Source organism: Spea bombifrons, chromosome 5, assembly GCF_027358695.1.
Source record: "Spea bombifrons isolate aSpeBom1 chromosome 5, aSpeBom1.2.pri, whole genome shotgun sequence".
Lineage (NCBI taxonomy): Eukaryota > Metazoa > Chordata > Amphibia > Anura > Pelobatidae > Spea > Spea bombifrons.
The window spans coordinates 41,294,998-41,321,911 of record NC_071091.1 but is presented as its reverse complement, the minus strand read 5'-3'; the positions used below and the strand labels follow the sequence as shown (position 1 = coordinate 41,321,911).

General features: G+C 40.5%; 1 protein-coding gene and 1 long non-coding RNA gene across 4 annotated transcripts in view; both read right to left on the bottom strand.

The window, feature by feature from the left end:
• The window catches only part of GRB10 (growth factor receptor bound protein 10), a 260,061-nt gene that overhangs the window by 19,192 nt on the left and 213,955 nt on the right, over positions 1-26,914 (bottom strand). For 2 of the 3 annotated variants that reach the window (XM_053468138.1, XM_053468139.1), the window contains exons 9-15: positions 12,947-13,084; positions 8,537-8,647; positions 6,994-7,092; positions 6,287-6,361; positions 5,859-5,975; positions 2,305-2,371; positions 921-1,008 (exon numbers count right to left, since the gene is read on the bottom strand). In XM_053468138.1, the coding sequence (XP_053324113.1) occupies positions 921-1,008; positions 2,305-2,371; positions 5,859-5,975; positions 6,287-6,361; positions 6,994-7,092; positions 8,537-8,647; positions 12,947-13,084 (695 nt within the window). Of the gene's footprint in view, positions 1-920; positions 1,009-2,202; positions 2,372-5,858; positions 5,976-6,286; positions 6,362-6,993; positions 7,093-8,536; positions 8,648-12,946; positions 13,085-26,914 lie in introns of those variants that run through there. The other variant, XM_053468140.1, reaches the window with a different exon arrangement.
• LOC128497909 (uncharacterized) lies at positions 15,320-15,768 on the bottom strand. The gene is made up of 2 exons (XR_008354353.1): positions 15,544-15,768; positions 15,320-15,475 (listed from the first exon to the last, which is right to left on the bottom strand). It is a non-coding gene; the product is annotated as an uncharacterized LOC128497909 (long non-coding RNA).

The window sequence follows — 26,914 nt, the reverse complement described above, 5'->3', positions numbered from 1 at the left end:
ACAATAGAAGACTAGAAGAACGTTGTCTGGTTTGACGAGTCTTGATTCCAGCTGTGACATTCAGATGGGAGGGTCAGACTTTGGCGTAAACAACTTGAACGCAGTGTCCATCCTGCCTTGTATCAACGGCTGGTGGTGGTGTAATGGTGTGGGGGACATTTTCTTGGCAGAGTTTGGGCCCCTTAGTACCAATTGAGCATTGTTTAGACGCGACAGCCTGAGTATTGCTGCTGACATGTCCTTTATGACCACAGTGTACCCATCTTCTGATGGCTACTTCCAGCAGGATACTGCACCATGTCACAAAGCTCACATCATTTCCAACTGGTGTCTTGAATATAACAATGAGTTCACTGTACTCCAATGGCCTCCACAGTCACCAGATCTCAATCCAATAGAGTACCTATGGGATGTGGTAGAACGGGTGATTCGCATCATGGATGTGCAGCTGACAAATCTGCAGCAAATGTGCGATGCCATCATATCCATATGGACTAAAATCTCTAAGGAATGTTTCCAGCACCTGGTAGTAAGTATGCCATGAAGAATGAAGGCAGTTCTGAAGGCAAAAGAGGGTCCTACCTAGTATAGTAAGGTGTACCTAATAAATTGGCCAGTAAGTGTATATTACACTGAATTTTATTTGTAGGACCCCTTGACTTGTGCTTGTTTGTGTTTAACGTTTGGATTGATTTTTTTAAAATTTCTATTACTTTAGAACAAGATTTTCTGTAAAAGCGTTTTCAGTAATATGCAAATGAATACATCTGGTGGGCACACCAAGGTGCTTGGAGTTAAGGGTGCTTCCTTCCTAATAGCATATAGGATGAAGCAAATAAATAGAACAGAAATCCAACAATTGTTAAATCAATGTATTCTCACTGCACAGAATACATGTTCTACACATAGAATTTTCTTACCCATCCACGAGCCCTTGTTGTTTAATTATAGTTTGTGACTCCTCTCTAGAGATTCTGCCATGGAACCAGTGTTGTGTTCTATGAATTACTAGAAAAGAGAAAAACCAAAATCCCATATTTAAGAAATGTATAAAGCTTGTGTATAAACATATGCAAAGGCTTGTGTTAAATGTAGCAAATAAATTGCTGGTGTCTCCCTGGTGTCTAGTGGGGACGGCTGGTGGACGTCTGCACGATGCGCGATGCAAACCTCTGTTGCTGCCCGGAACTTTTCGCTGGCGCTTCTATGACTGAACACCGAAAAGGTCAGGTGCTCCATCATAGAAGCCCCAGCGGAAGTGGAGGACTGTAGCGGACTGAACACCGGAAGGTCATGTCACCATGGTGCGATCATCGCGCAGACGTTCACCCGCTGCCCGAGAGGAGGACCCGGGTCCCCTGCAGCGCTGCAGGCAATCTGGAACTTAGTGTTATAAGACAAGGGGTATATTTCAGAGCTTTTGTGCTAAATCCCCCCTCATCTCATATTCGATAAAATCGATTAAACTAATCGATAATGAAAATCGTTGACAACAATTTTCATTATTTTAAATTTTATCAGTTAGTTGTTGCTGCCCTAGTATTTTGCTGTTTCAATTTTTTTTTTTTCTTTTTCAAAATCTGGTCATTATACCCCATGTGCTATTTCGGACTTCAAAGCCTACCAATGCAATGTACCCCATCAAGCCGTTTATTTTTGAAAACTAGACACGCCAGGTATTTCAAATGCTGGAATTTTAACCCTTTCCATACATTTATTCTACTACTACCCTTAGTGTACTGTCAAAGTGAGACAGAGTACAGTGCACATGCATGAGTTTGCTGGGTTGTTTGGAAGAACAAACACCACATTTTGGAAGTGCGCATTTTTTAATTTGAAACGTACATCTGATCCTACTGCCCCCATGTCTTAATCTGGACATGTTTGAAGCCGGCTAATTCAATTTACCCTCATCAAACCACATACTTTTGAAGACTAGACAAACCAACTTAGTTCAAATGCTGATAATTTTTACCCTTTCCGTGCACAAAATTCTACCACCAGCCTTTGCCAAAGTTTGCAGTACTAATTTTTTTTGTATCTTTTTTCACACAAATTGTGCGAAAAATGTAATGCCCATGGTTTTGTAACAGGATGTCCAACAATTTCAGAGGTAAGATAGCTCTGCGTCAACATACTTTTGGTCATATAGTGTATCTAACAAAGCTTAAAATTAGTTAACTTAAGCAACAATAAGAAATTTAAGACACACTGTAAGCATGCCTACTACATCTTTTGATAAATACAAATTGAAAAACAAAAAGGCTTTAGATGGACTTCAACCACCAATTTAATCTTTTTTACCTGTGCTCAGAGTGGAAGAATGAAGAGGGCTTTGACTCCCTAAGACATTAATTCGCGAGCTACGCTTCTGCAAAAAAAAAAAAAAAAGGCAAATACTATTATTGATTTTTCTTTTTTTAAATAAACACCATTGAAAAGAAACCTTTATTTTTAATTTTTTTTCTCTAGCAAACACCAAACCTTACAAGTACTGCTTTGGTGTAGACTAAATCTGACAGCCTGGGGAGTGGAAAATGTGTTATTCTGTTTACCACAATATATATTTTACCACAATTAAACATATTTTATGCAGTGTTAGTCTAAAAGGAAAACTGTATGGTAAGAGTAGTAGCATATGAAAAGAAACACAAATCATGGGGAAATTATCTTCATACCTCAAATGGGATAAAAGAAACACGTTTGAGGTAGGGTGACCACAGGTCCCGGATTGCCCGGGACAGTCCCGCAATGGGTCTTTAATAGCCTCAATCTGGGACAATGTGGAGGAGCGTGAGGAGTGCCTAGCGGTCGTTCAAGAAAAAGTTTTCAGCAACTGATCGGCGACCCTCACTCTAGAGGCTTTTAGCACAGTCGCAGTGCCGGCATTTCATGCTGAGCACCGGAATATGACGTCCTATACCGGCGCTCAGCAGTGAAGCAGCGCGCGCCGCGGCAGAGCAGCAAGACAGAAGCCTTGCTCTACCTCTACAAGGTAAATGAACTTCAAAGGGGGAGAGGATAGATAGTGAGAAGGGAGAATGGGTAGATAGTGAGAAGATAGGGAGAAGGGGAGGTAGATAGTGAGAAGGGGTGGTAAGAATATTGAAACAGAGTGCGTTGCATTTTGTGAATAAGTGAGAAAATGAAATAATGTATGGATTAATTGTCAATTCATGAGAGTTTGAATTAATGTGTGGATAAATGAGTGAGTATGAATTAATGAATTTGTGAGAATGTGAGAAGGGGGCAAGAGGGGGAATAAGAATATTGAAATAAAGAGTGAGATGCATTGTCTGAATGAGTAAAAGAATGAATTAATGTGTGGATGAATTGTGTGAATGAGAGCAAATAAATGAATTAATGTGTGGATGAATTGTTTGAATGAGCGAGAATTAATGAACTTGTGAGAATGCATTAATTAATATGTGTAAATGATTTGTGTGAATGAGTGAAAGAATAAATGATTGTGTGAATGAATTATGCGAATGAAAGTATGAATTAGTGAGTGACTGTAAAAGTGTTTGTGTGTATCATAGACGTATAATTGATTTGTGTAAAGGCAAAGATGGCACAAGCAGTGTTTTGGAGCCTATAGGACAAAGATAACACAGGCCGGGCTATTTGGGGACAAAGTTGACTCATGCTGGGCTGTTTGGGGAAAAGATGGCAAGCCCTATGCATGTAAATTGGGTGCTGGGCAGGATCTATGTGGGCAATGTTAATTCCAGGACTTGCTTTGGGGTGTGCGACCTGTGATCTATGCCTGTAATTTAGGGGTTTTTATCTACACCTTTAATGCTGAGTTTTTATTTGAATTCCAATTGATCTATACTTGCAAAGCTGGGTTTGTGTGTTATTCTGTTGATACATATCTGCTATGCTATGTTTCCATACATTATTTATATACCTGCAATGCTGTTTCTATGTGTTGTTTATTTAATCTATACCATCAGTGCTGAGTTTAAATGTGATTTCCAGTTGATCTATACCGCCAATGCTGGGTTTGTGTGTTCTGTTGATCTATACCTGCAATGCTGTTTCCATGCATTATTATTGTATACCAACCTACCAGTGGAAATCATATTTCAATCACTGTGTTTACTTCAAAGAGATAAGTAATATTATGTAGCTAAAAATTTATGTCTAATGCATATTATATATATATATATATATATATATATATATATATATAATATGCATTAGACATATATGACTTTTTAAATTAAATCTATACCTTCTTTTCTATACACAATATTGTAGCTTTTATGAATGTAGACCACTATCATTTACACATCACCCCAAGCATTTAAAGAGAGACGCATAAGAATAGGGAAGAGGGACACTTACCAGGTACAGATCTTTGATGAGCTAGGGAGTCCTTTTAGCTTTTAAATTTAAGGTACAAGTACATTGGAGGGGCGTCAATATTAAATTTGCCCCATAATTAAGTTGCACATTTTGCTCTGTTGCCATCTTGCTTACTGAGCATCATTCAAGAAATGCAGAGATGCTACCGACATTAACCACATGTATCTTGCCAACTATTCATCATTTTTATGACTGCTATTAAGCATATGAATAAAACATTTAAAACATCTGTGAACTTGACTGGCAAACCAGTTTATATGCATAATATTCTATTAAATAGATTAAATAAATGTCATACACAGTTATCTGTTCACTCAATATGGTATATTATCCTAAATTTTATAAAACATTGTGTTGAACTGACCAGCTGGACTGAAGAGAAAGGATTTCTCCCTTACACAAAAGTGTTACCAAGGTAAAAATCTGTATAGTAAATTACACAATGGTGGCACCCTCCATAGTAGATTTCTTGTATTGAAAGCTTGTAGTCATTCATCTAGCAGAATCAACTGTTTTTTTAGGGGGTTAAAAGGCATTTCATGGGGCTGAGTGGCATATAGGGGGTTAAAATGCATTTCTGGAGATATATATATATGTATATTGCTAACAGCAATCACACTCCTATCAAGCCAAGGCAGCCAGTACATGCTGGAACCTGGGGATGTTAGAAGTGTGATTACAGCCTCCCTATGCAATGCTACCACCCCCACCCCCCTTACACATCCATGCTATCACACACACACACACACACACTCATTCACAAACATTTAAATACTTATTCATTCCATTAATCACACATACACAGACACGCTCAAACCCTCCACCCCCCCACCCCCTTACCTGAACTGCAGATCTCCCACTCGCAGACTTCTGCAGGGGCCCGGCTGTGCGAGCAACTTCTCTGGCCCCGCCCCCAGAGGAAGGAGGTAGATTATGTGAGGAGTTATGTGCTAGCTTCCTGTTTCCTGCTGGTAACAGCAGAGACGCTGCTTGCGATCGAAGCCCGGTAAGCAGCACGGCCGAAGCAGAATGAGGTCTGATTAGAAGACGACCTCGATTATAAGACGAGGGGTATTTTTCAGAGCATTTGCTCTGGAAAAAACCTCGTCTTATAATCGAGCAAATACGGTATAGTAGAAAAATATCTGTGGAGATGATTCTGCTATATGAATGACTACAAGGACAACATAATCACCAAATTGTACTACTTCAGAGGACTGTTACATGGAATGAAAGTCAGTTATGCACCATGCTTTAAATTAGGTAGTACTGTGAAATGGATGCCATTTATATCAAATGTTCAATTGTACTTGTAAAGTACTTGTGATGTAAGGTTTTCTGTTCTTAACAGCCTTCCAATACATTTTATAAAGCTAAAGACAGGATGCTAATATATTTTTTGATAAGTGCACTGAAAAATCTACAGCTTTGTCTAAACATTAGCTACTTAATAACCTTTCCTAACATAAGACTAGCATAATATTTACCCTCCAGGCATGCCCTTCTTCTATTGCAGCACTTTGTGCTTCCATGGGGTTCTCAATGACTCTTCCAGTCTGTCCAGAGAAATCCATTGCAACTAAGGAATTTTCTGACACACTTCTCTGAATAAAAGAACATTACTGCTATTTAATATTCACATAAACATAAGAAATTTACAAAACATGTGCCAGCTTTCGTACAAAATGTGTGCAAACGCAGCAGCTCTTAAGCATTAGCTCTAGTCTTAATTTTTACATACAATCGGAGCTTTGAGATGAATAAGTGGACTTAATGGAGATGTAATTCAAAAGACAACTATTAGATCATAGGTATGTTATATAAAATTCAGGACCTGCATGTTGTATAAATATCATTTTTTAGATGCTGTTATGATTGGATTATGTTTTCTATCCAGTACAAAAAACACACTTACCACTGCACTGAAGTTTGTATAGAAGTTTTTCTTCTGCTGGGGAATTCTGTAATTCTGATAAAGCAGCATACCATACTGCGGGGGGAAACATTATACTCTTAATGTATTGTCTCTTTTTCAAGCAATAAACAGAAATGGACATTTGACTCAGCTCCAAATTGAAAATTATTCAAACCCATTCAAGCACAAATTTGGGAAATCTGTAACTGCAGATATATATATATATATATATATATATATATGTAAATACTTTACATATACACTGTGTTATGGTAAGTATAATAATTCTTTAAATCTGCTATTTCCTTAACTCATGTAGTAGTAGTAGACTGCTAAGTAACAGCAGAGATCTGTATATTAGGTAGAAAAATACCAAGCACAATGTACAGGTGAAACTGTACCTTCAAGCATTTTCTTTCAATATGTATTTTTTAACTCCCTTCAAAGCCTTGTTTACTTGAAGTGGGTGAAAATCCCTAGCACAATAAACATTCTTGTCTCTGGCTCATCATCCTTTATAATCTCTCCAGCCATAGTAATTGGCATGTATATTTTCTGCTGTCAAGAGATAAACGATCATGTAATTTACCTATTGATTTTAGATCACTACAAGCAGCCTCAACATACTCAATACCACAGCCATCTTAACCTGCTACCAACAATTGGAGTACACACCACAAAATTATAATATCCAAGAAGCTTATTACCTTCAGAAGTCTGAATGCAGTCATCCAACATGTTCTACTTTGTTCATCCTCTGCACACAAAAAACGAAGTTCCTTTACCTCAGTCCTTACTCTGTTGGGCTACAAAAATATGATAGATCAAACAGCTTCTGTCACTAGAATGGTTTTTATCAATACTTGTGGTATCATGCTACTAGAAAGATGCATGCAAGCTGAAGCACCATTTTATGAACACAGCATCTGTGACTGACTGAATATCGCTTGTTTTAGGATCTACATTTAAGTATTTGCCTTTGTTGCTTTAGCAGACACCTTCAATTTGTTGCTACGGTTTGTAAAAATCCAACTTTGCCAAGGTCATTATCTTTATTTATACTGAAGTTAGAAAACTGTACTCTGTTGTATCAAATGTAACCCCAAGGAACAGAATCTTATTTGATTTCTGGAAATGTATTAACCAACCATGCCTTTGTAGGACATACTGAAGTTGCACCTGTAGTTATCCTCTTATAGCTGCATTTAGAATAGCCAGTTTAAATATGGAATAACATTTTCGTCTTGTAAAACACCTTTGGGTCCCTGGCCTTACTGAATGCACTACCAGAAGTCAACCACCTGGCAGAAATTTCCTTGCTTTACAACGTGTTTAAAACTAAAACTAGAAATTCCCCAAGCTTAATCCAGCACACAAATCAAGAATCAGAAATGCTCTAAGGACTGTTGTCCACTTCCTGGATTTACATTATGATTTTTTTTTTAACTTTCGAAAATAAAAATGCTGTGGATAACCCCCCTAGGTTTTTATTCATCTTCCAGAACCACCTCAAGCAATACCAGCTTTGGAGCAAATCTACGTAACAACCTTCCTTTCTTAACCAACATAATAGCAGTTGACTAAGTTTAAAATATATGGCCCCTTAAATCTTCACAGACGTTGTCATCACATGGTTAACCTAAGCTTAACATCAAGGAGAAATCTGACTGCCATTTTGGGGTCAGGGAATTTTTTTTTTTTCACTGGTTAGTGCAAAATTAGAAAGAGCCAAGCTGGGGTTTTTTTGCCTTCTTTTGGATCAACAGCAACAAATTAACAGATATAGGAAAGGCTGAACTTGATGGACGCATGTCTTTTTTCAGCCTATACAACTAACTATATATTACTTCTCCGTTATGTAGCAAGGCCATAATCTTTACAACAAGACAGAAAAAAACAAATATGCAAGGGTGTGTGTGTTTTATTATCTAGTGAAAGGTCACTTGTATTTAAATGCAGAACTAGCATCCATCCCTATTTGTAAAACCACAACTGAGGCTGAAAATAGGAAGTTATAAGACACACAAATTGCAGTAGTTTTCCTCACACAATGATTTGAACACCAGCTGAAAAAATGCTCTAAATGTACAACTCTTCTACTTGGTTAGAACAATTTTTCACAATAATATTTTATTTTCTTTCAAATAGCACTGTATATATAAAATGCATTATGAGAGAAAATATATGTCAGCTGTGTCAACAAAACCAAAGCTCTTATCAACCCTGAAAAGTTAGATTTGCTCTTATTACCTTTACACAGAACCCAAAGTCTGTTGGTGGATTATACAGCTTCTTACAGGATATCAGTAAATAAATATTACAATCTTCTAAATCACATATTCCTTGCAGATGTCTGGGTTCCTGTAAATATAAAAAAGACAGATGCTGGTTCCGTGGGAAAACTTGTGGGCGCGGACGGTTTTCCAGGAGTTGTGGGCGGAAGCAGGCAGTCAGACAATGTACCTGCAGGTCCCGGTAATCCTGCGCACTCCCTCACAGCGTCTCTTGTTCCGTCCAGGAACCCAGCGGAGTCACGGGAAGTGATGTAAAATCATGTGACTCTGCTGGGTTCCTGGGCAGAACAAAAGAAGAGGCGCTGTGAGGGAGCAACGCGAAGGCAGGATTGACCATATATGTGGCGGGAGCAGGGCAGGTGGGATTGACCACATATGTGGCAGGAGCGGGCGGGTGGAACTGACCACATATGTGGCGGGAGCGGGCGGGTGGGATTGACCACATATGTGGCAGAACCGGGCGGGTGGGATTGACCACATATGTGGCGGGAGTGGAATACACATTGCGGGAGAGGGTGGTAATGGTGAAAATCAGGGAAAACAGTCCTGCACAGGGCTCTACCCCAGTGCACCAAGCAAGGTCCATAAAGACATGGAACACCTATTGAACACCTTTGGAATGAACTGGAAGAGAGATTGTGAGTCAGGCACAAATGATCTACAGGATGAATGTGCACAAATTCCCACAGAAACACTCTACATCTTGTGGAAAGGGTGGAAACGTACAGCTGCAGAGGGGGGCCACCTACACATTAATGTCTATGCATTTAGAATGCAATGTCATAAAAGTTCCTATTGGTGTAACGGTCAGGTGTCCCATTTGTTTGTCCTTATACTATGTTTGTGTGTATAGACACACACATACACACTGCCTCGCAAAAGTATTCACACCCATTGGCCTTTTTCCTATATTGTTGCATTACAACCTGGAATTAAAATGGATTTTTATTTGGATTTCACGTGATGGACATACACAAAATAGTACAAGTTAGCGAAGTGAAATATTGAAAACATTTTAAAATTCTACAAAAATGAATATGCATATATATTCACCAACTTTGCTATTAAGCCCTTAAATAAGATCTGATGCAACCAGCTACCTTTAGAAGTTACATAATTAGTTAAAGTGCACCTGTGTGCAATCTTGGTGTCACATGATATGTACACTCACTGGCCACTTTATTAGGTACACCTTGCTAGCACCGGATTGGACCGCCTTTTGCCTTCATTCCTCATGGCATACTTCCTACAAGGTGCTGGAAACATTCCTCAGATATTATGGATATGATGGCATAACGTAGTTGCTGCAGATTTGTCGGCTGCACATCCATGATGCGAATATCCCATTCTACTACAACATGGGCATAACTAGAAGCCTCAGGGCCCCGGTGCGAGAATCTGTTAAGGGCCCCCCACCTCAATCTCACACTATCTACCCTCCCCTTCTCACTATCTACCCTCCCCTCCCCACTATCTACTATCTACCCTCCCCTCCTCACCATCTACCCTCCCCTCTCCTTCCCTTCTCACCATCTACCCTCCCCTCCCCTTATCATCTACCCTCCCCCTCTCCTCCCCTTCTCACTATCTACCCTCTCCCTACCCTCCCCTTCTCACTATCTACCCTTTCCCTACCCTCCCCTTCTCATTATCTACCCTCCCCTTCTCACTATCTACCCTCTCCCTATCTACCCTCCCCTTACCCCCCTTTGTAGGTCACTTACCGTGAAGTCCTGTGGTGGGGGCGCAAGGCCTCTGTCTCGCTGCTCTGCCGCGGTGCGCACAGCTTCACTGCTGAGTGCCGGCATATGACGTCATACCCCTTGGGCCCCCCTGACTGGCAGAACTCCAGGGCCCGTTCGCAGTCGCCCGGTAGTTCTGCCACTTTACTACATCCCATAGGTGCTCTATTGGATTGAGATCTGGTCATTATGGGGCCATTACATTGTCATGGTCAAGACACCAGTTGGAAATGATGTGAGCTTTGAGACACCTCCTGCATTATCCTGCTTCATGTAGCCATCAGAAGATGGGTACACTGTGGTCATAAAGGGATGGACATGGTCAGCAACAATACTCAGGCAAGCAGTCTCGTTTAAACGAGATGGATGGATCCATGCTTTCATGTTGTTTACGCTTAAGTCTGACCCTGCCATCTGAATGTTGCAGCTGGAATCAAGACTCATCAGACCAGGCAACACTCTTCCAGTCTTCCATTGTTCAATTTTGGTGAGCCTGTGCAAACTGTAGCCCGTTTCCTGTTCTTAGCAGACAGGACTGGTACACTGTGTGGTCATCTGCTTCAAGTTTCGACGCATAGTGTGTTCAGAGATGGTATTCTGCATACCTTGGTTCTAACGAGTGTTTATTTGAGTTACTGTCGTCTCGAACCAGCCTGCCCATTCTCCTCTGACCTCAACAAGGCATTTTTATCCACACAACTGCCGCTCACTGGATATTTTTTTTGGACCATTCTCTGTAAAACCTAGAGATCGATGTGCGTGAAAACCCCAGTACATCAGCGGTTTCTGAAATACTCAAACCAGCCCGCCTGGCACTAACAACCATGCCACGTTCAAAGTCACTTAAATCCCCTTTCTTCCCCATTCCTTGGTTTGAACTTTGGCAAGTTATCTTTTCCCACGTCTATGTGCCTAAATGCATTGAGTTGCTACCATGTGACTGGCTGATTAGCTATTTGTGTTAACAAGCAATTAGATGTACCTAATAAAGTGCGAGTGAGTGATGTTCTAAAAAGGCCCCACAGTCTGCAACATATCTGAGAAAGGAGCTCTCCAAACAAGTCAGGGACACAGTTGTGGAGAAGTACAGGACTAGGTTATAAAAAATATCCGAATCGGAAAAATGCCAAGGGGGGTGAATAATTTGCAAGACACTGTATAGATACGTACATATATGTACTACAACTCACAGACATCTATGATCAATGGCAGCTCAATAAACAATATTTTGAAAACAAAGTCTTTAAAAGGATATTGACAGACCTACCGTGTTTCCCCGATAGTAAGACACCCCCGATAGTAAGACGTATCGGGGGTTTCAGAGGGGTCGGCTAATATAAGCCGTACCCCGAAAGTAAGACATATGTCTTACTTTCGGGGAAACACGGGGGATTTGCCGGGTCCGCCACTCTAAGGGGCCGGGAAGTCCCCACCAAGGCCGGCCTTACGTGTCTGCGGCCGCACAGGATTTAAATTAAAACATCGGGGTTTTTTTTTAACTTTATTTAACATCCTCCATGTTAAATAAAGTTTTTTTAACTTTATTTAACATGGAGGATGTTAAATAAAGTTGAAAAAAACCCCCGATGTTTTTATTTAAACCCTGTGCGGCCGCAGACCCCTAAGGCCGGCCCCTTAGAGCAGGGCCGACCTTTGGGGTGTGCGACCGCACAGGGCGCCACACTCCAGGGGGTGCCAACCTGCGGCACCCGGCACCCCTCCAGAGACGGACAGTAATGTCCGCCGCTGGAGGAGCAGGCTCGCAAGGGAGCGGTATCGGAGGTCTTTAACAGACCTCCGGCTCCCTTGAGTGATTTTAAGCCGGGTTCAACCCGGCTTAAGATCACTCAAGGGAGCCGGAGGTCTGTTAATGACCTCCGATACCGCTCCCTTGTGATCCCCGCGGCAACAGCTGTTGTGCGCCGGGGTTTCTTGTCAGATCCCGGCGCACAACACTGAAGCCGCGCCCACCGCTGTCCGTGCCCTCTGAACCAGGAAGAAGACAGAACTGAAGAAGAGGAGCGAAGAGGAGGAAAAGAAGCTGAAAGAAGAAAGGAAAGGTAGGAAAGCATTAAGTGAGAGTGGATTGGTGTATATGTGTGTGGATTGGTGTATGTGTGTGTGGATTAGTGTATATGTGTGTGGATTGGTGTATATGTGTGTGGATTGGTATATGTGTGTGGATTAGTGTATATGTGTGTGGATTGGTGTATATGTGTGTGGATTGGTATATGTGTGTGGATTAGTGTATATGTGTGTGGATTTGTGTATACGTGTGTGGATTTGTGTATATGTGTGTGGATTGGTATACGTGTGGATTGGTAGGTGTGTTGATTGGTAAGTGTGTGAGAGTGATGGGTGTTATGCTGTACCATTTCCAATGTCTTTTTCATGATCTAATTATGCTCTAAAAGTACATCATAACTCCCATCACTCTCAATTTTTTCCCAATATAAGACATACCCCGAAAGTAAGACATAGTGGGGCTTTTAGGGATAAAAAGAAAGTAAGACACTGTCTTACTTTCGGGGAAACACGGTAGATACCATTTACAAGTCCATGTAACCCAATAACCTGCCATTTTTAGTCAGTCAGATTATCTGACCTAAAACCCTTTACTACACCTTTGATGTTCCTTTTGTAGAGCAATACAGTCCTGATCTCCTCAAACATACAAATAGTTTTTTCCAAGATTTCTTTCCAAGGTCCTTCACGTGTAAAAAGCCTTGAATTTCAGGACAGCTGCTGGCATTCAAAAAATTCTGTGAAAATATATATATAATAAACAGTTATTATTGCGTTCTTAGATTACTATTTCACTTTTTTGAAGGCAGAGTTTTTAAGAGTTCCCAGAAATTATTTACCTATGGAAATTTGGGATACTTTATAGTTTTGCATTGAATGCTTGCAATGCGACATTAAAAGGTGCACTGACAGGTTGTTACCATACAAGCTAAAAAATGCTTTGTTTTTGTATTGGTTTCATGAGACTAAAAATAAAACAAAATAAGTACGGTTTATTGTTTAAGGTGATTCTTTATTGTGCATAATCTTTATAACGCTGAATAATTTCAGCACAGAAGTACCCTCTTTATTAATCCATTCATGACTAGACTGTTTCTTTAAAACTTAAAACACTTAACAATGGCTGTTTTAACCCCTTAACGACAATATTGTTTCTTTCTCGTAGTATATTTTGGTTGCTGTACCCACACACATTATATATTGGTTTTTTTTTTTCAGGACAAACAGGGCTTTCTTTAGATACCATTATTTTTATCATATCTTCTAATTAACTATAAAAAAAAATTATAAAATATGGTGATTTTTTTTGTTAAAAATGACTTTTTTCTCACTTTTCTTTGAAAAATCTTTTACTCATCTGCAAAAACAAAAAAAAAACTGCTAAATGGATTCTATTTGTCCTGAGTTTAGAAATACCCAATGTTTTTATGTTTTTTTTTGCTTTTTTCTGTATGTTTTGGGGCAATAAGTACCAGTAGCCTTTTGCTATTTCAAAACCATTTTTCCCCAAATCTGGTCATTCTGCCCCATGTACTATTTTGGGTATCTTTGAGGCCGGCCAATGCAATTTACCCCATCAAACCATATATTTTTAAAAACTAGTACCCAAGGTATTTCAAATGCTGGTATTTTAACCCTTTCCATGCACTAATTCTACCACTAGCCTTTGTCAAACTTTATGGTAGTCAAAATTTTTTGTATTTTTTTCACACACTTTGTACTCCAGGTATAAAATCACCGCTCCTGCTGTATGTTCCTATCAAACTGTATGTCCCTATCCCCAATATGTGTTCAGTAACATCTCCTGGGCGCAGTGATACCCTATATGCATGGGTTTGTTGGGTTATTTGGGAGGTAAAAGGCCACCTTTGTGAGGTGTGTATTTTTTTTTGCCATTTAGACATCTGGTCACATGGATATTATTTATATTTTTTTTTTATATGAAACCGCTGCTATACTCATTATGCTGCTGCCTGTCTTCATATATGTCTGAAAACCCTCTTCAATTGAGAATACCGCTACCTGGAGAGAAGTGTTTGCTAAGGAAAGACTCTGAACAACGTTCCTCTAAGCAGGTATTGTGTAAAGAAATTTGCAGAAATCTCTTTAGTGGGAAGTATATTTTATATTCCCTTACTTCCTAACTGGCAGCACAAGAGGGGTATTACTGCCCCTGTGAACAATTAGGACAGGTGGAAAATTAATGATTTACACAATTAAATAAACAATTAACCCCCTTACCCCCCTATAAAGGGAACTCCACCCCTAACCACAGTGTGCTTTTTTCTGTCCTTTGGACATATTGGGACAGGTGGTAGTCTCTGTTTGAGACCTTGTGTTAGCTTGCTAATCTTTATTTTATTTATTTTCTTTCAGGTGTTCTCCTGTTTGGATCTATACCTGACTGGTTTGGATTTCTCCTCCCAGCTGCTTATCTTCATGTCTGCTGTACTCGTTTTAGCTGCTGAGGGGGAGGAATCCATTTCTTTCCCTCAGCAGCAGTAGTATCCATTAGAGATTATGTTCTTACTTGGATTCCTGATTTCTTTTGTGGCGTCTGACGTCACTTCCGGGGGCGTGGCTTCCCGTTTTGGCGCTCTGCCAGTGTATATTAACCTGTTAGTGTCCTTTAGGCTGTCTCTTGGTACAGCTATTAGTAGCCTTCCTAGAATCTGCTGTCTAGCTTTGGCTTTGTGTGTTATCCTTCCCTTGCATTTTCAATCTCAGGGTAGGTATAACTAATAAGATTTTTATGTTTAAATAAATCTTTGTATTATTTTGGTCATCTCTTTTGCAGATGTCTTCCTGTACTCCAGAGGATCCTGCTCCTGAGGGGCGCAAGTCCACTGCCAAGCACAGGCATTTTACCTGCCGTGGGTGTGATACACCTTTAGAGGATGCTTACCCTTATAGTCGCTGCCCAAGTTGCAGAGATTCCCCTGAGGCAGAACCCAATATACGGGATATGATGATTTGGGTTAAAGATTTTGTTGGATCCTCTATCAAGAGATTTGAGGATACACTCCAGATAAAGAGACCTAGGGCCCAGTCCCCTGCAAGGGTGGTCCCTATGTCTGAAGACGCTTATCTCACTGTAGATGAGCTTGACTCTTCTTCTGAAGAAGAACCTGCTTCATCGTTCTGGTTTCCCATTGAGAAAACCCAACGGTTACTAAAGTCCATCCAGTCGGGGGACCAGGATGTTGACTCTAAGGAAGCTCCAGAGACCACCTCTAGAGGGCCAAGGGCCTTCAAAGTGGATGAGTCTCTCATTAAGTTAATGGAGACTGAATGGAAACTCCCGGAAAAAGGTCCGGTTATCACCAAGCGGTTCAAATCTATGTTTCTGCTTAATGTAGACCAGCAGCGCCCTTGGGGTCCTCCCCCTAAAGTCGATATGGCCATCGCCAAGATGTCCAAGAGGACCGTGGTACCCGCGGATGATGGATCTTCTTTACAGGATCCTATGGATTTGCCCCCAGCTATGCCAATATCTTTATGAGACATTGGGAAGATGACTATGTTTGGTCTGAACATGGCTGGCGTAGATATATTGATGATGTCATTCTTATTTGGAATGGGTCGGAAGACGATTTTATTGATTATGTGAATTTTTTAAATTCTAATGATGCCAATTTGTCTTTTACCCCTGAATTTAGTGCATTGGAGATACATTTTTTAGATGTTAGGTTTTTTACGGAAGGCGTTAACATTAAATCAAAGTGTTTTTTTTAAAAAACAGATGGCAATGGCTATGTTCATGAAAAAAGTTGCCATCATAAGCCCTGGCTCAGAGGCATTGCAAAAGGACAACTTGCCCGGGTCAGGCGAAATTGCACCAATGAAAGTGATTATAGAAGACAGGCCAATCATATTAAAACAAAATTGATTGAAAAAGGTTACAATAAAAATTCAATCGATAAAGATATTAGAATGATGGCAAAGAAAGATAGAAATTTACTCTTAACCTCAAATAAAATCAAACAAGACCATAACTCTAAATTTGGTTATGCCTTTATCACTGAATTTAACACAGAATATAACAAAGTAGAAAAAATTTTAAAAAAACATTGGCCAATCCTGTTGAGGGATCCTATTTTAAGAACCATTTTACCAGAGAAACCCCCAATTGTTTTTAGGAAAACAAGAAACCTAAAAAATATTTTAGCACCCAGTTATGTGACAAAGGAGAAAAAAAAAGGAGAATAATTTGCACCGAGATGGTTTTAACTATTGTTGTAGATGTAAAGCTTGAATTTGAAAGGTGTCCAAATAATTAAAAGCTTTACAAGTACTTCCACAGGGGAGAATTGTGTGATAAAATCACATATAGATTGCAATACAGAATTTGTAGTGTATTTACTGCAATGCCCCTGTGGTAAACAATATATAGGAAAAACAAAAAGAAAGTTAAAAGTAAGAATTTTGGAACACCTTTGGAACCACTCTGTACCAGTACATTGTGCAAGTTGTCCCAAATTCAATTTTAAAGACTTCGTTTTTATTGGTATTGAAATAGTCAAGGCACATTGGAGGGGAGGAGATAGAAATAAAAAATGAATACAACGAGAGTCATACTGGATCCATAAATTGGAGACTATGGAACCAAGGGGTTTAAATGCGGAGATTGACATAGTAAGTTTTTTGTAAAAACTTAATTAACCCCTTCGCGACCTTTGCCGGTTCAGGACCGTCATGACAAGAAGGTCACTAAATGACCTTTGACGGTCCTGAACCGTCAAAAAATTAAATAAGCTTAGAAAGTGATCAAGGATCACTTTCTTCGCTTAAACGGCCTTGCTGCAATTCCTCGATGTCGAGGCATTCAGCAAGGCCGAGATCAGCATCGGGGGCCATGTCTGGCCCCTCCCCGGGGCATCAACAGCGGGCGGCGGACGCCCGTTTTAAAAGCGTTTAAACTTAAATGGTGTCGCTGGAATGCCTCGATCAGGAGGCATCCAGCGACATCAAACACTTACCTCTGAGTGGGCTGTGACCGCTCCGGAGAGCGGTCACAGCCGCAGCTGCCGGTGTTCTTCGCCATCAGCAAGATGGCGGCGGCCCGGGAAAATAAACAATAAAGATGAAAGAGTTAGCTAGATGGTCTCCAGACCCTCTAGAGAACTCTGGCTCCACTTGCTGGTTGAATACAGGTACTGCATTCAACCATGCAAGTCAATGGAGCCCAGCTTTCTAATCACTATGTGATTAGTAAAATATTCAAAAAAATAAATAAAAAATGGGGAAAAAAAAAAAAAAAAAATGTGCTAACATTTAAAAATAATTATGCAGTGATGTCACTAGATGAACTATCCAGTACCAGCAAAATGTGTAAAAAAAATATTAAAAAAGTATTAAAAAAATAAAAATAAAATAAAAAAATAAAGTTTATTATTTTGAGCAAGTGCTAAAATTTCTATCTTTGAGCTAGGCCACTCCAATTTACAAATAACAACAAAAGGAAATCCAAAAAATACGTGCTACTTAGGTGAAATGTGATAAATAATAAACAAATGTGAAAATATTTCCCTAGTATGGACCGCAGCTGCCCAAGCGACACTCTTCCTCAAAGTGTATAAAATACAAGAAAACCAGAAATGTATGGGGCGCAGGTGCATATATAGGGGAAAAAAACAAAAAACACAATATAGTGTAGATGGTATGTCCAATGTTAATTGTTAAGCGATATGTTGCACTCACAAGTGAAAGAGGCAAATCCAACCCATCAATGAGGACTGTAAAAAACTTGAACTCCGGAAAGTTTAAATATATAAATAATACCGGCTGACACTACTAGTTGCACTATCCATTACACGTTTATAAAATAAGATTCTCTTCGTGCTCTCTCTTGATTCCTTTACCCGATCTCGTTCTAGCCTCTATACGGGACACACACACTGCGATAGTTTATTATTGTTGATTCTCCCGACTCTCGGTCTCTTAAGTTTTTGTTAGATCCCGTCTCGGTCTCCGTATGAGACACACACGCCGCGGTTGTTTCCCCGGCTCTTGGTCTTCGTTTTCAGTTTTATATTTTTTCTCTTACTTTAATTCCTTCACGCCCCTTTTGTCTGAGATGCACACATCGCGATCATCTGTCTCAGGTTGATGAACGAACTAACATCCTCTTCTTTGTCTCCCGAGTGACGTGGGCTGAATATCTTTGTAGCAGTGACGCGGTCCTTGCCCTTTGCAGCCTTTTTTTCTGCCGGCAATCTTTATTGACAAACAGGAAAACAATCAAATGACAGACAAGACGTGATGACAACAAAGGACAAAGGTGAAAAACGCGATGACATACACGGAAATACACATTTAAAAGACTATAAAAGAACAGACTTAAGGGATGGAAGCATACATATATTTCTGACTTCTGCTGATTTTGCTGAATTCACGGACACCTATAGAAATCTGCACCAATTGATTTCCTGAGGAAGCCCAAAGGGCGAAACGCGTAGAAGAAAGATTCAATTGGACTTCATTTTAACCAAATGCCTGCATATGCACTTTGTGCATGAAAAAATTGTGAGTGCATTACCATTGGTATATACCGTTTTATCTAAGATACTGCACTATTTTAGTTTGTTTTTTTAGATTGACCTTGAAGAATATTAAAGTTTTTTACAGTCCTCATTGATGGGTTGGATTTGCCTCTTTCACTTGTGAGTGCAACATATCAATTAACAATTAACATTGGACATACCATCTACACTATATTGTGTTTTTTGTTTTTTTCCCCTATATATGCACCTGCGCCCCATACATTTCTGGTTTTCTTGTATTTTATACACTTTGAGGAAGAGTGTCGCTTGGGCAGCTGCGGTCCATACTAGGGAAGTATTTTCACATTTGTTTATTATTTATCACATTTCACCTAAGTAGCACGTATTTTTTGGATTTCCTTTTGTTGTTATTTGTAAATTGGAGTGGCCTAGCTCAAAGATAGGGCATAGGTACAGACTGACCAAAATGGAGAAAAAAAGCGCACTTCCCAAATGTGGCATTTTAAATCTGAAACAACCCGACAAACCCATGCATGTGGGGTATCACTGCACTCAGGAGATGTTCCTGAACACATATTGGGGTGTTGTTTGACAGTGACATATACCAGAACCTGTATATCTATAACTAAAGTACAATTTGTGTGAAAAAAAATTACTATTACAAAGTTTGACAAAGTGTAGTTGTATAATTGGTGCATGGAAAGGGTTAAAATAACATCATTTGGAATACCCTGGGGTGTCTAGTTTTCAAAAATATATGGTTTGAATGGGTTAAATTGAGTTAACCGGCTTCAAAGATGTTCCAAAGAGGAGATGGAGGCAGAATTACCAGATTTGTTAAAAAAGATTTGGAAATCATAAAACGCTGCTTGTACTTATTGCCCTATAACTTACAAAAAACAGCAAAAAAACATAAAAACATTGGGTATCTCTAAACTCAGGACAAGTAGTAGAATCTATTTAGCTAGTTTTTTTACTTGCTTTTTTAGGTGAGTAAAAGATTTTTCAAATAAAAGTCATAAAATGTGTTTTTTTTCAATTTTTCACCGTTTTTTTTATTTTTTTTTTATAGTAAATAAGATGATACGATAAATAATACAAAATAATGGTATCTGAAGAAAGCCCATCTTGTCCTGAAAAAACAATATATAATTTATGTGGGTTCACTAAATGGGTGAGGAGAAAATTACAGCTGAACACAAGCACCACAAAAGTGTCAAAACAGCCTCGGTCCCACAGGGTACAAAACGAAAAATGAGCCCGGTCCTTAACCCCTTCAGGACCGGGATTTTGATACTAACGTGTCGCTAAAGGACCGGAGCCGTTTTTGTGTTTTTGCCATGTCTTTCTTCAACTGTAATTTCTCTCTTATCAATTGGTGCACCCACACAAATCATATATTGGTTTTTTTTTAGGACAAGTAGGGCTTTCATTTGAAACCATATTAAGCTGGGTAGTACATTGTTTTGTTTGAAATAAACTGGAAAAAGTGGGGACAAAATAAAAAAAACGCATTTTTTTACAGTTTTGTATAAATACAAATTGTACACACATTGAACCAATGGGAAAAAATTATCCCAAATATATTCATTAAGTTGTCCTGATTTGGAAACCACCCAACATGGCCAGGATTTTCATCTATTTTGACCAGTATAGGGCAAATATTGCAAGGCATGCATCACGTTTTTGAAATGTAATTTTTTTCAAATTTGGCATGGTAGGCTAATAACTGCAATAGTTGTCACAGATACTGATTATCCCCCCAAAATTATATGTTTATGAAAAGTAGATAAGTCAAGGTGTACAACTAGGGTCATTTTGACACTTTTCAAACAGGGATTTTATCGCCAATTGCTGCCAAGTTTTGAGGTATTTTTATATTTTTTTGTTTTTTTTTGCATATGTTGCAATGTTGCTTTAGATTTTATATTATATTTTGTATAGAATATGTGCAACTGCAGAAAAAAACACCAAATTGTGTTCACCAACATCCCCCGGTTCCAACAAGGCCTCACATGGTTCATGCATTTTTTGAGGAAGCTATGAGGGCAAAACTGGAACATGCGCATTTTCGTTTTCACATTTGGAATTTTCAGAAATTGGTTTCCTGGGCCCATATCCCATTTGGGACATTTTGGAAGCCCCCCGCTGTAAATTACCCCATAAAAGTATATATTTATGAACAGTAGACAAGTCAAGGTGTTCAACTAGGGTAGTTTTGACAGTTTTCAGCTAGCCATTTCTTCACTGATGTCTGCCAAACTTCACAGGGAAATTATTTTACTGCTTTTTTAATGCATACATTTCAATGTTGCACTGAATTTCTTGCACACCATAAGTGCAACAGTGGAAGAAAACACCACATTTTGTTCACCAAGATCCCCTGATTCCAACAAGACCTCACATGCATGGTTCATGCATTTTTTGAGGAAGCTATGAGGGCAAAACTGGAACATGTGCATTTACATTTTTTTAAATATTTTTTTTTATCAGATTACTTGTAAGTGACAGGTTTAGGCCGCTGACATCAATCAGGGAGACCGATCAATAATGAGCGACTTAAAATGTCACCGACAAGTGATCAGGTAATAATTATGATTATTTCATTTATTAATAATTTGTGTTTTTTCATAATTACCCTAGATGACCCCTCTCTCTTTGTAGAGCAGGGTCATTCGTGGGCTGCCATAATGATCCGATCACTCCTATTGGCCAGGAGCGATCTGATCAGCCCAGCCCAGCATTTGACCTGGAAGCACCCTGGACTTTCAGGTCAGTGCTGTTATTTTTTTTATTATTATTATTATGATTATTTTATTAATTTTTTTTATTTTTTTTTTTTTATTTTTTTTATTATTATTATTATTATTATTATTATTTTTTACATTTTTTTTAACTCTTTCAATGCTGATGCTCCATTGAAGCACAGCATTGACTGATATTTAGTCCCCACAAGCTTGTGGGGACTAATATTAACCCCTGCAATGGGGGTCATACAGAATCGCAGCATTGAAGGGGTTAATTGAGGAAGAGGGGGGGTAGGAGTTAACTGAGGAAGGGTGGGGGGGTCTGGTCTCCACACTCATGTGGAGACCAAAGAACCCTGTCTCCCTGTCCCTGAAGCTGCCTCTGGCAGCTGGGACACAATCTCCAATAGACTGGAGATTGTAGGGGAGGAGTCTCTCTGATCAGTCCTACAGGACTGATCAGAAGACTTCTGGGGGGTCGTTTTTGCTGTTGCTGGTCTGCCTGGGCTTCCAGGCAGACCACCAGCAGCAGAGCCCCCTACAAAACGGGAATTAACCCCTTCAATGCCGCGATCGCGGCATTCAATGCCGCGATCGCGGTATTGAAGGGGTTAACGCTGCACTGAGGCTCTCATGGAGCGATCAGGCAGCAGGGGGGTGTTGGATCAGGTCCCCACACTTATGTGGGGACCCATTCAACACCCCCCCCTTCCCTGAAGCTGCCTGTGGCAGCTGAAACCGCGATTGCAGATCTTTCTGCAATCGCTGTTTCTGCCTACAAAATCACTCCGTGGGAGTGATCGTAGGCTTGGGGGAGGACTTAGACAGGCTGTGCTGTCTGCCCAGGAGTCCTGGGCAGACAGCAGCGCACCCACGATCACCGCGATTGTGGTGATGTGGGGGCGTTTTTTGGAGGAGACGTACCTGGTACGTCCCGGTCTTCCGGTGACTGTTAACCAGGAAGTACCAGGTACGTCCCGGTACTGAAGGGGTTGAGGGGTTAAGTATACACATAAATATAAACAAACATACACTTTTCGTATATCAATAGTAATTATATACACTGTGATATACAACATCTATATAGTTCTAAATAATTTCATTTAATAAAACGTATTATAAATAGTTAAAAATAACACACTATTTTAAACGATATAATGTGCACCCAGCACAATACACAATGCATATTTAATTATATTTATGTATTTATATATCATACAACATACAAATAAAATATTTATTCACATTTTTTAATTCACATATAATATATACATTAACACTTAGTACAGCACGTATTTAACACATAAGTAAACATACTTATTCACTTTTTTTTATAAATAGTATATATATTAGCATATATATTATATTAATTTAGAATATATATAATTAATTATTATATATTCACGCACCAATGGTAATCACAATGTAACTCACACACATAATATTAATATAGTTGTACACAACACATTATTTACATTTTCACTCACACTAATTATTTTACTGGTAACTCACTATTAAATACAGGACTATACTAACATGTAACATCTATATGCAACATCTACATACAAACCTGGTTTATATTATATTTTTTATATATGTATATACATTGTAATAGTATAGATACTTATTTCTGAATGAAGCAATGAATTTTCTATGTCAAGAACTAATAGTGGTTAACCCTAAAATATCCAGGGATGGTTAGGTAATTTAGTTAAATTTCCGTATATGGATATTTGCAAAAGCTATAAATAACATGCATATGTATTATAGGATGTATATTATTATTTCTTTCTCCTTTATTTTAGATTTTAGTATTGTGCAAACAATTAACTATTTAAACTGGACTTTGCAATAAAAAAGACGGCATTCAGAAATAATGGACACTACCTTGGAACATATTTTGGAACGCAAAGGGTTACTACCTGGAAACAAGAAAATTTGTGTTCTTCTAATTGAAACAAAGGAGGCGTGAAGACTTTAGACCAATAGAAGAACAGATTGGATGATTTAAGTAGAGGGCGGGCAAGGGTTTTTAGTTTATATTTTGTTAGCTTATGTTTCTTGATGTATTATAACTAGTCCCTGATGAAGTCAACATATGACGAAACGCGTTGGACTTAGTTTCTTAAAACGTTAAGCATTTTTAATGGGCTATTTTAAATAAAGAGCTTTTGGAAGATACCCTGCCTGCCTATCATCCGTTTGTATCCAGCAGATGACCGGTTTTTAAAACTTTGAGGTGGTTTTAACCAGTAAATCTTCAGGATTCCTAAGATACAGGCTATCTTTAAGGCGCAGTTCCTACTACAATCTTGTGAGTGTGGCACAACTAGTGGGGGCTGTTTTAAACCTTTTAAACATTATTGCACCATTTGTGGTTTTTATTCTTTTTACAGAGTATTTTTAAAGCTGTATCCCCAGAATGTTTTCTGTTTTATCCATATACCTGTTATAAGGGGCTTTTTGAAGGAAGAGTCCTTGGGGAAGCTACCACATATGTGTTCCGAGGAATGAATAGAGGGTTAAAAAGCTAAGTACCCTGTTTTTATATTTTTTTCATTCTTGTAGAACACAGTTACAACTGTATCCTATGGATAGGCGCATAGAGTGTTCCTTGCGCCGCAATTATGCGGCTGCTTCTGCCTCTGCTACTGTGGCTATAGCCTCTACTGAGGTTACTAATTTTCTGCGCACCAGAATGTCTCAAATCCAGTCGGATATTGATGCAGGTATTCCAAGAGACGATATCTTGAAGCAGTTCAAGACAGCTCAACTGGCTGTGGAATTCCTTTCGGACGCTGCGCCTCAACATCTGAAGCTAGCCTCCAAATCTATGGCGCTATCTGCTGCTGCAAGGAGACCCCTATGGTTAAAACCCTGGAAAGGGGACAATGCCTCCAAATTTTCTCTTTGTGGGTTGCTTTTTGAACCTGGCAAGCTGTTTGGCAGTGAGCTGGACAAGATCATGGAGGGCCTTTCGGACAAGAAAGGCAAATCCCTCCCCCAGCAGGTTTCCAGAGGGAGGGGCAGACTGTTCAGAGGATCCAGGTCCCAGGGACCTTCTAGATCCCAATGGCGTCAGGGGACTCAGCAGAGAGGAGCAGGTCGCTCCCGCGGATCCTATGAGAAGAGAAAGGACCTTTGACGCCGAGAGTCTGGCACCAGAGAGTCCGGAGGTAACCCCTCCTCCAGTACTAGACCCCCCGGTGGGAGGTCGTCTATCTTTTTTTCTGGAGGCTTGGGAGAGGTCCATACCAGACCTCTGGGTGTTAGATGTAGTCCGATCAGGCTACAAAATAAATTTTGTTTCCCTACCTCCTCCCAATTTTTGTTCTGACAAGGATTCTCTCGCGCGAGAGGCAAAGAGTCCTTGTCACGAACCGGGGGAGCAGGTCTGATAGGAGCCCAGGTGCAGGGGATACGAGGGGCTCTGTCTGTACCCCACGATGCATGATGGCTTGGGGTTGTTACAGACAGGCGCAGGAATAAACCACAGACAGAAGATCAGGATAAAGAATTGTATTGCTTATGATACGATATATATATACAACGAAAGTCTCTTGGCAGGAAGCCCTCTGGTTGGGGCACACACGGCAGGAAGCCCTCTGGTTGGGGCACACACGGCAGGAAGCCCTCTGGTTGGGGCTACTGGATACACAGATGTGATAGTCCCGGTATGTGCTTGTCTTGTCCTACTTCTGCTCCTGTGAGTGGTAGGAGTGGTGCTTCTGACTGCACAAACAGCCGGGGGGTTGATCTCCATGGATGTGTCCATGACCTCAGCATCAGATGACGCACTGTCCATATAGGACCTCTCGGGGGTGTCAGACAAGGTCTGGAGGTCTTCTGACATTGTGATGGAGGGCGTAGGAGTCACAGGTGCCGAGGACTGGTTAACCCCTGCATTACCTGTCTGTGGATGTGACAGGGTATGCTCCTGCTTTGTGCCGTTGCTGGGGTCATATGCAGGTTCCGGGGCATGGGGTTTCTCCAGGTGGGTTGCGGACGGTTTGACTGGTTTGTGCGGACAATACGTTATCCTGTGGCCAGTCTATCCGCAGTAAAAACATAAGTCGTCCTCTTGTCTTCTTTGTTTTTCTTTTTTGGTGAGCGGCTCTCGCTTACGGCTCTTTGTAGCAGCCTTCTTACTTATGGTCTGGGTCTTGGTCTTTGTGTCCACACAATCAGCTTCCAACACAGTCCTTACTGACTTGCATAGGTGGAGTACACATTCTGCCAATAATTCCAGTACTGCAGGTATCCCCGCGAACTCCTTGTATTGGCCTTGACATTCTGTCACGAACCGGGGGAGCAGGTTTGATAGGAGCCCAGGTGCAGGGGATACGAGGGGCTCTGTCTGTACCCCACGATGCATGATGGCTTAGGGTTGTTACAGACAGGCGCAGGAATAAACCACAGACAGAATATCAGGATAAAGAGTTGTATTGCTTATGATACAATATATATATACAACGAAGTCTCTTGGCAGGAAGCCCTCTGGTTGGGGCACACACGGCAGGAAGCCCACTTGCAGGGCACACACGGCAGGAAGCCCACTTGCAGGGCACACGGCAGGAAGCCCACTTGCAGGGCACACGGCAGGAAGCCCACTTGCAGGGCACACGGCAGGTTGCCCACTTGCAGGGCACACGGCAGGTTGCCCACTTGCAGGGCACACGGCAGGAAGCCCACTTGCAGGGCACACGGCAGGTAACAAAGCAGGAACCAAAGCAGGTGGTCCTCAAACGTCAATGTCAAGGCCCAGACTGCAGGGCTGGGCAGGCTTATAAATGCTGTGATAATCAGGTAGCAAGGTGCACCTGGACATGATAATCAGCCAGAGTGGTTTGAGTGGCAAGGGCGGCCACTAGTGGTTGAAAACGGGAATGAGCCACACAAAGTATGAACAAGTCCAGCCAGCGAAGGGTGAAAACGTGACAGTCCTAGAGGAATCTATCCACGCCTATATACAGAAGAAGGCTTTGGAGGAAGTTCCTCCAGAAGAGCGTGGATTCGGCGTCTATTCGCCAGTCTTCCTAGTGCCCAAGATCACAGGAGACTGGCGGATGATCTTAGACCTACGCTATTTGAACAAGTTCGTAGCGAGAAAGAAATTCCGTATGGAGTCCATACGCTCTGTAATAAATATCTTACAGCCGGGAGACGTGATGGTCTCAATAGACTTCAAGGACGCTTACCTACATGTTCCTGTTTGCCAAGCCCACGGGAAATACCTGCGGGTGGCTGTATCCCTTTGTGGCGTAGTGAAACAGCTTCAGTTTGCTGCCCTTCCCTTCGGAATCTCCTCTGCTTCGCA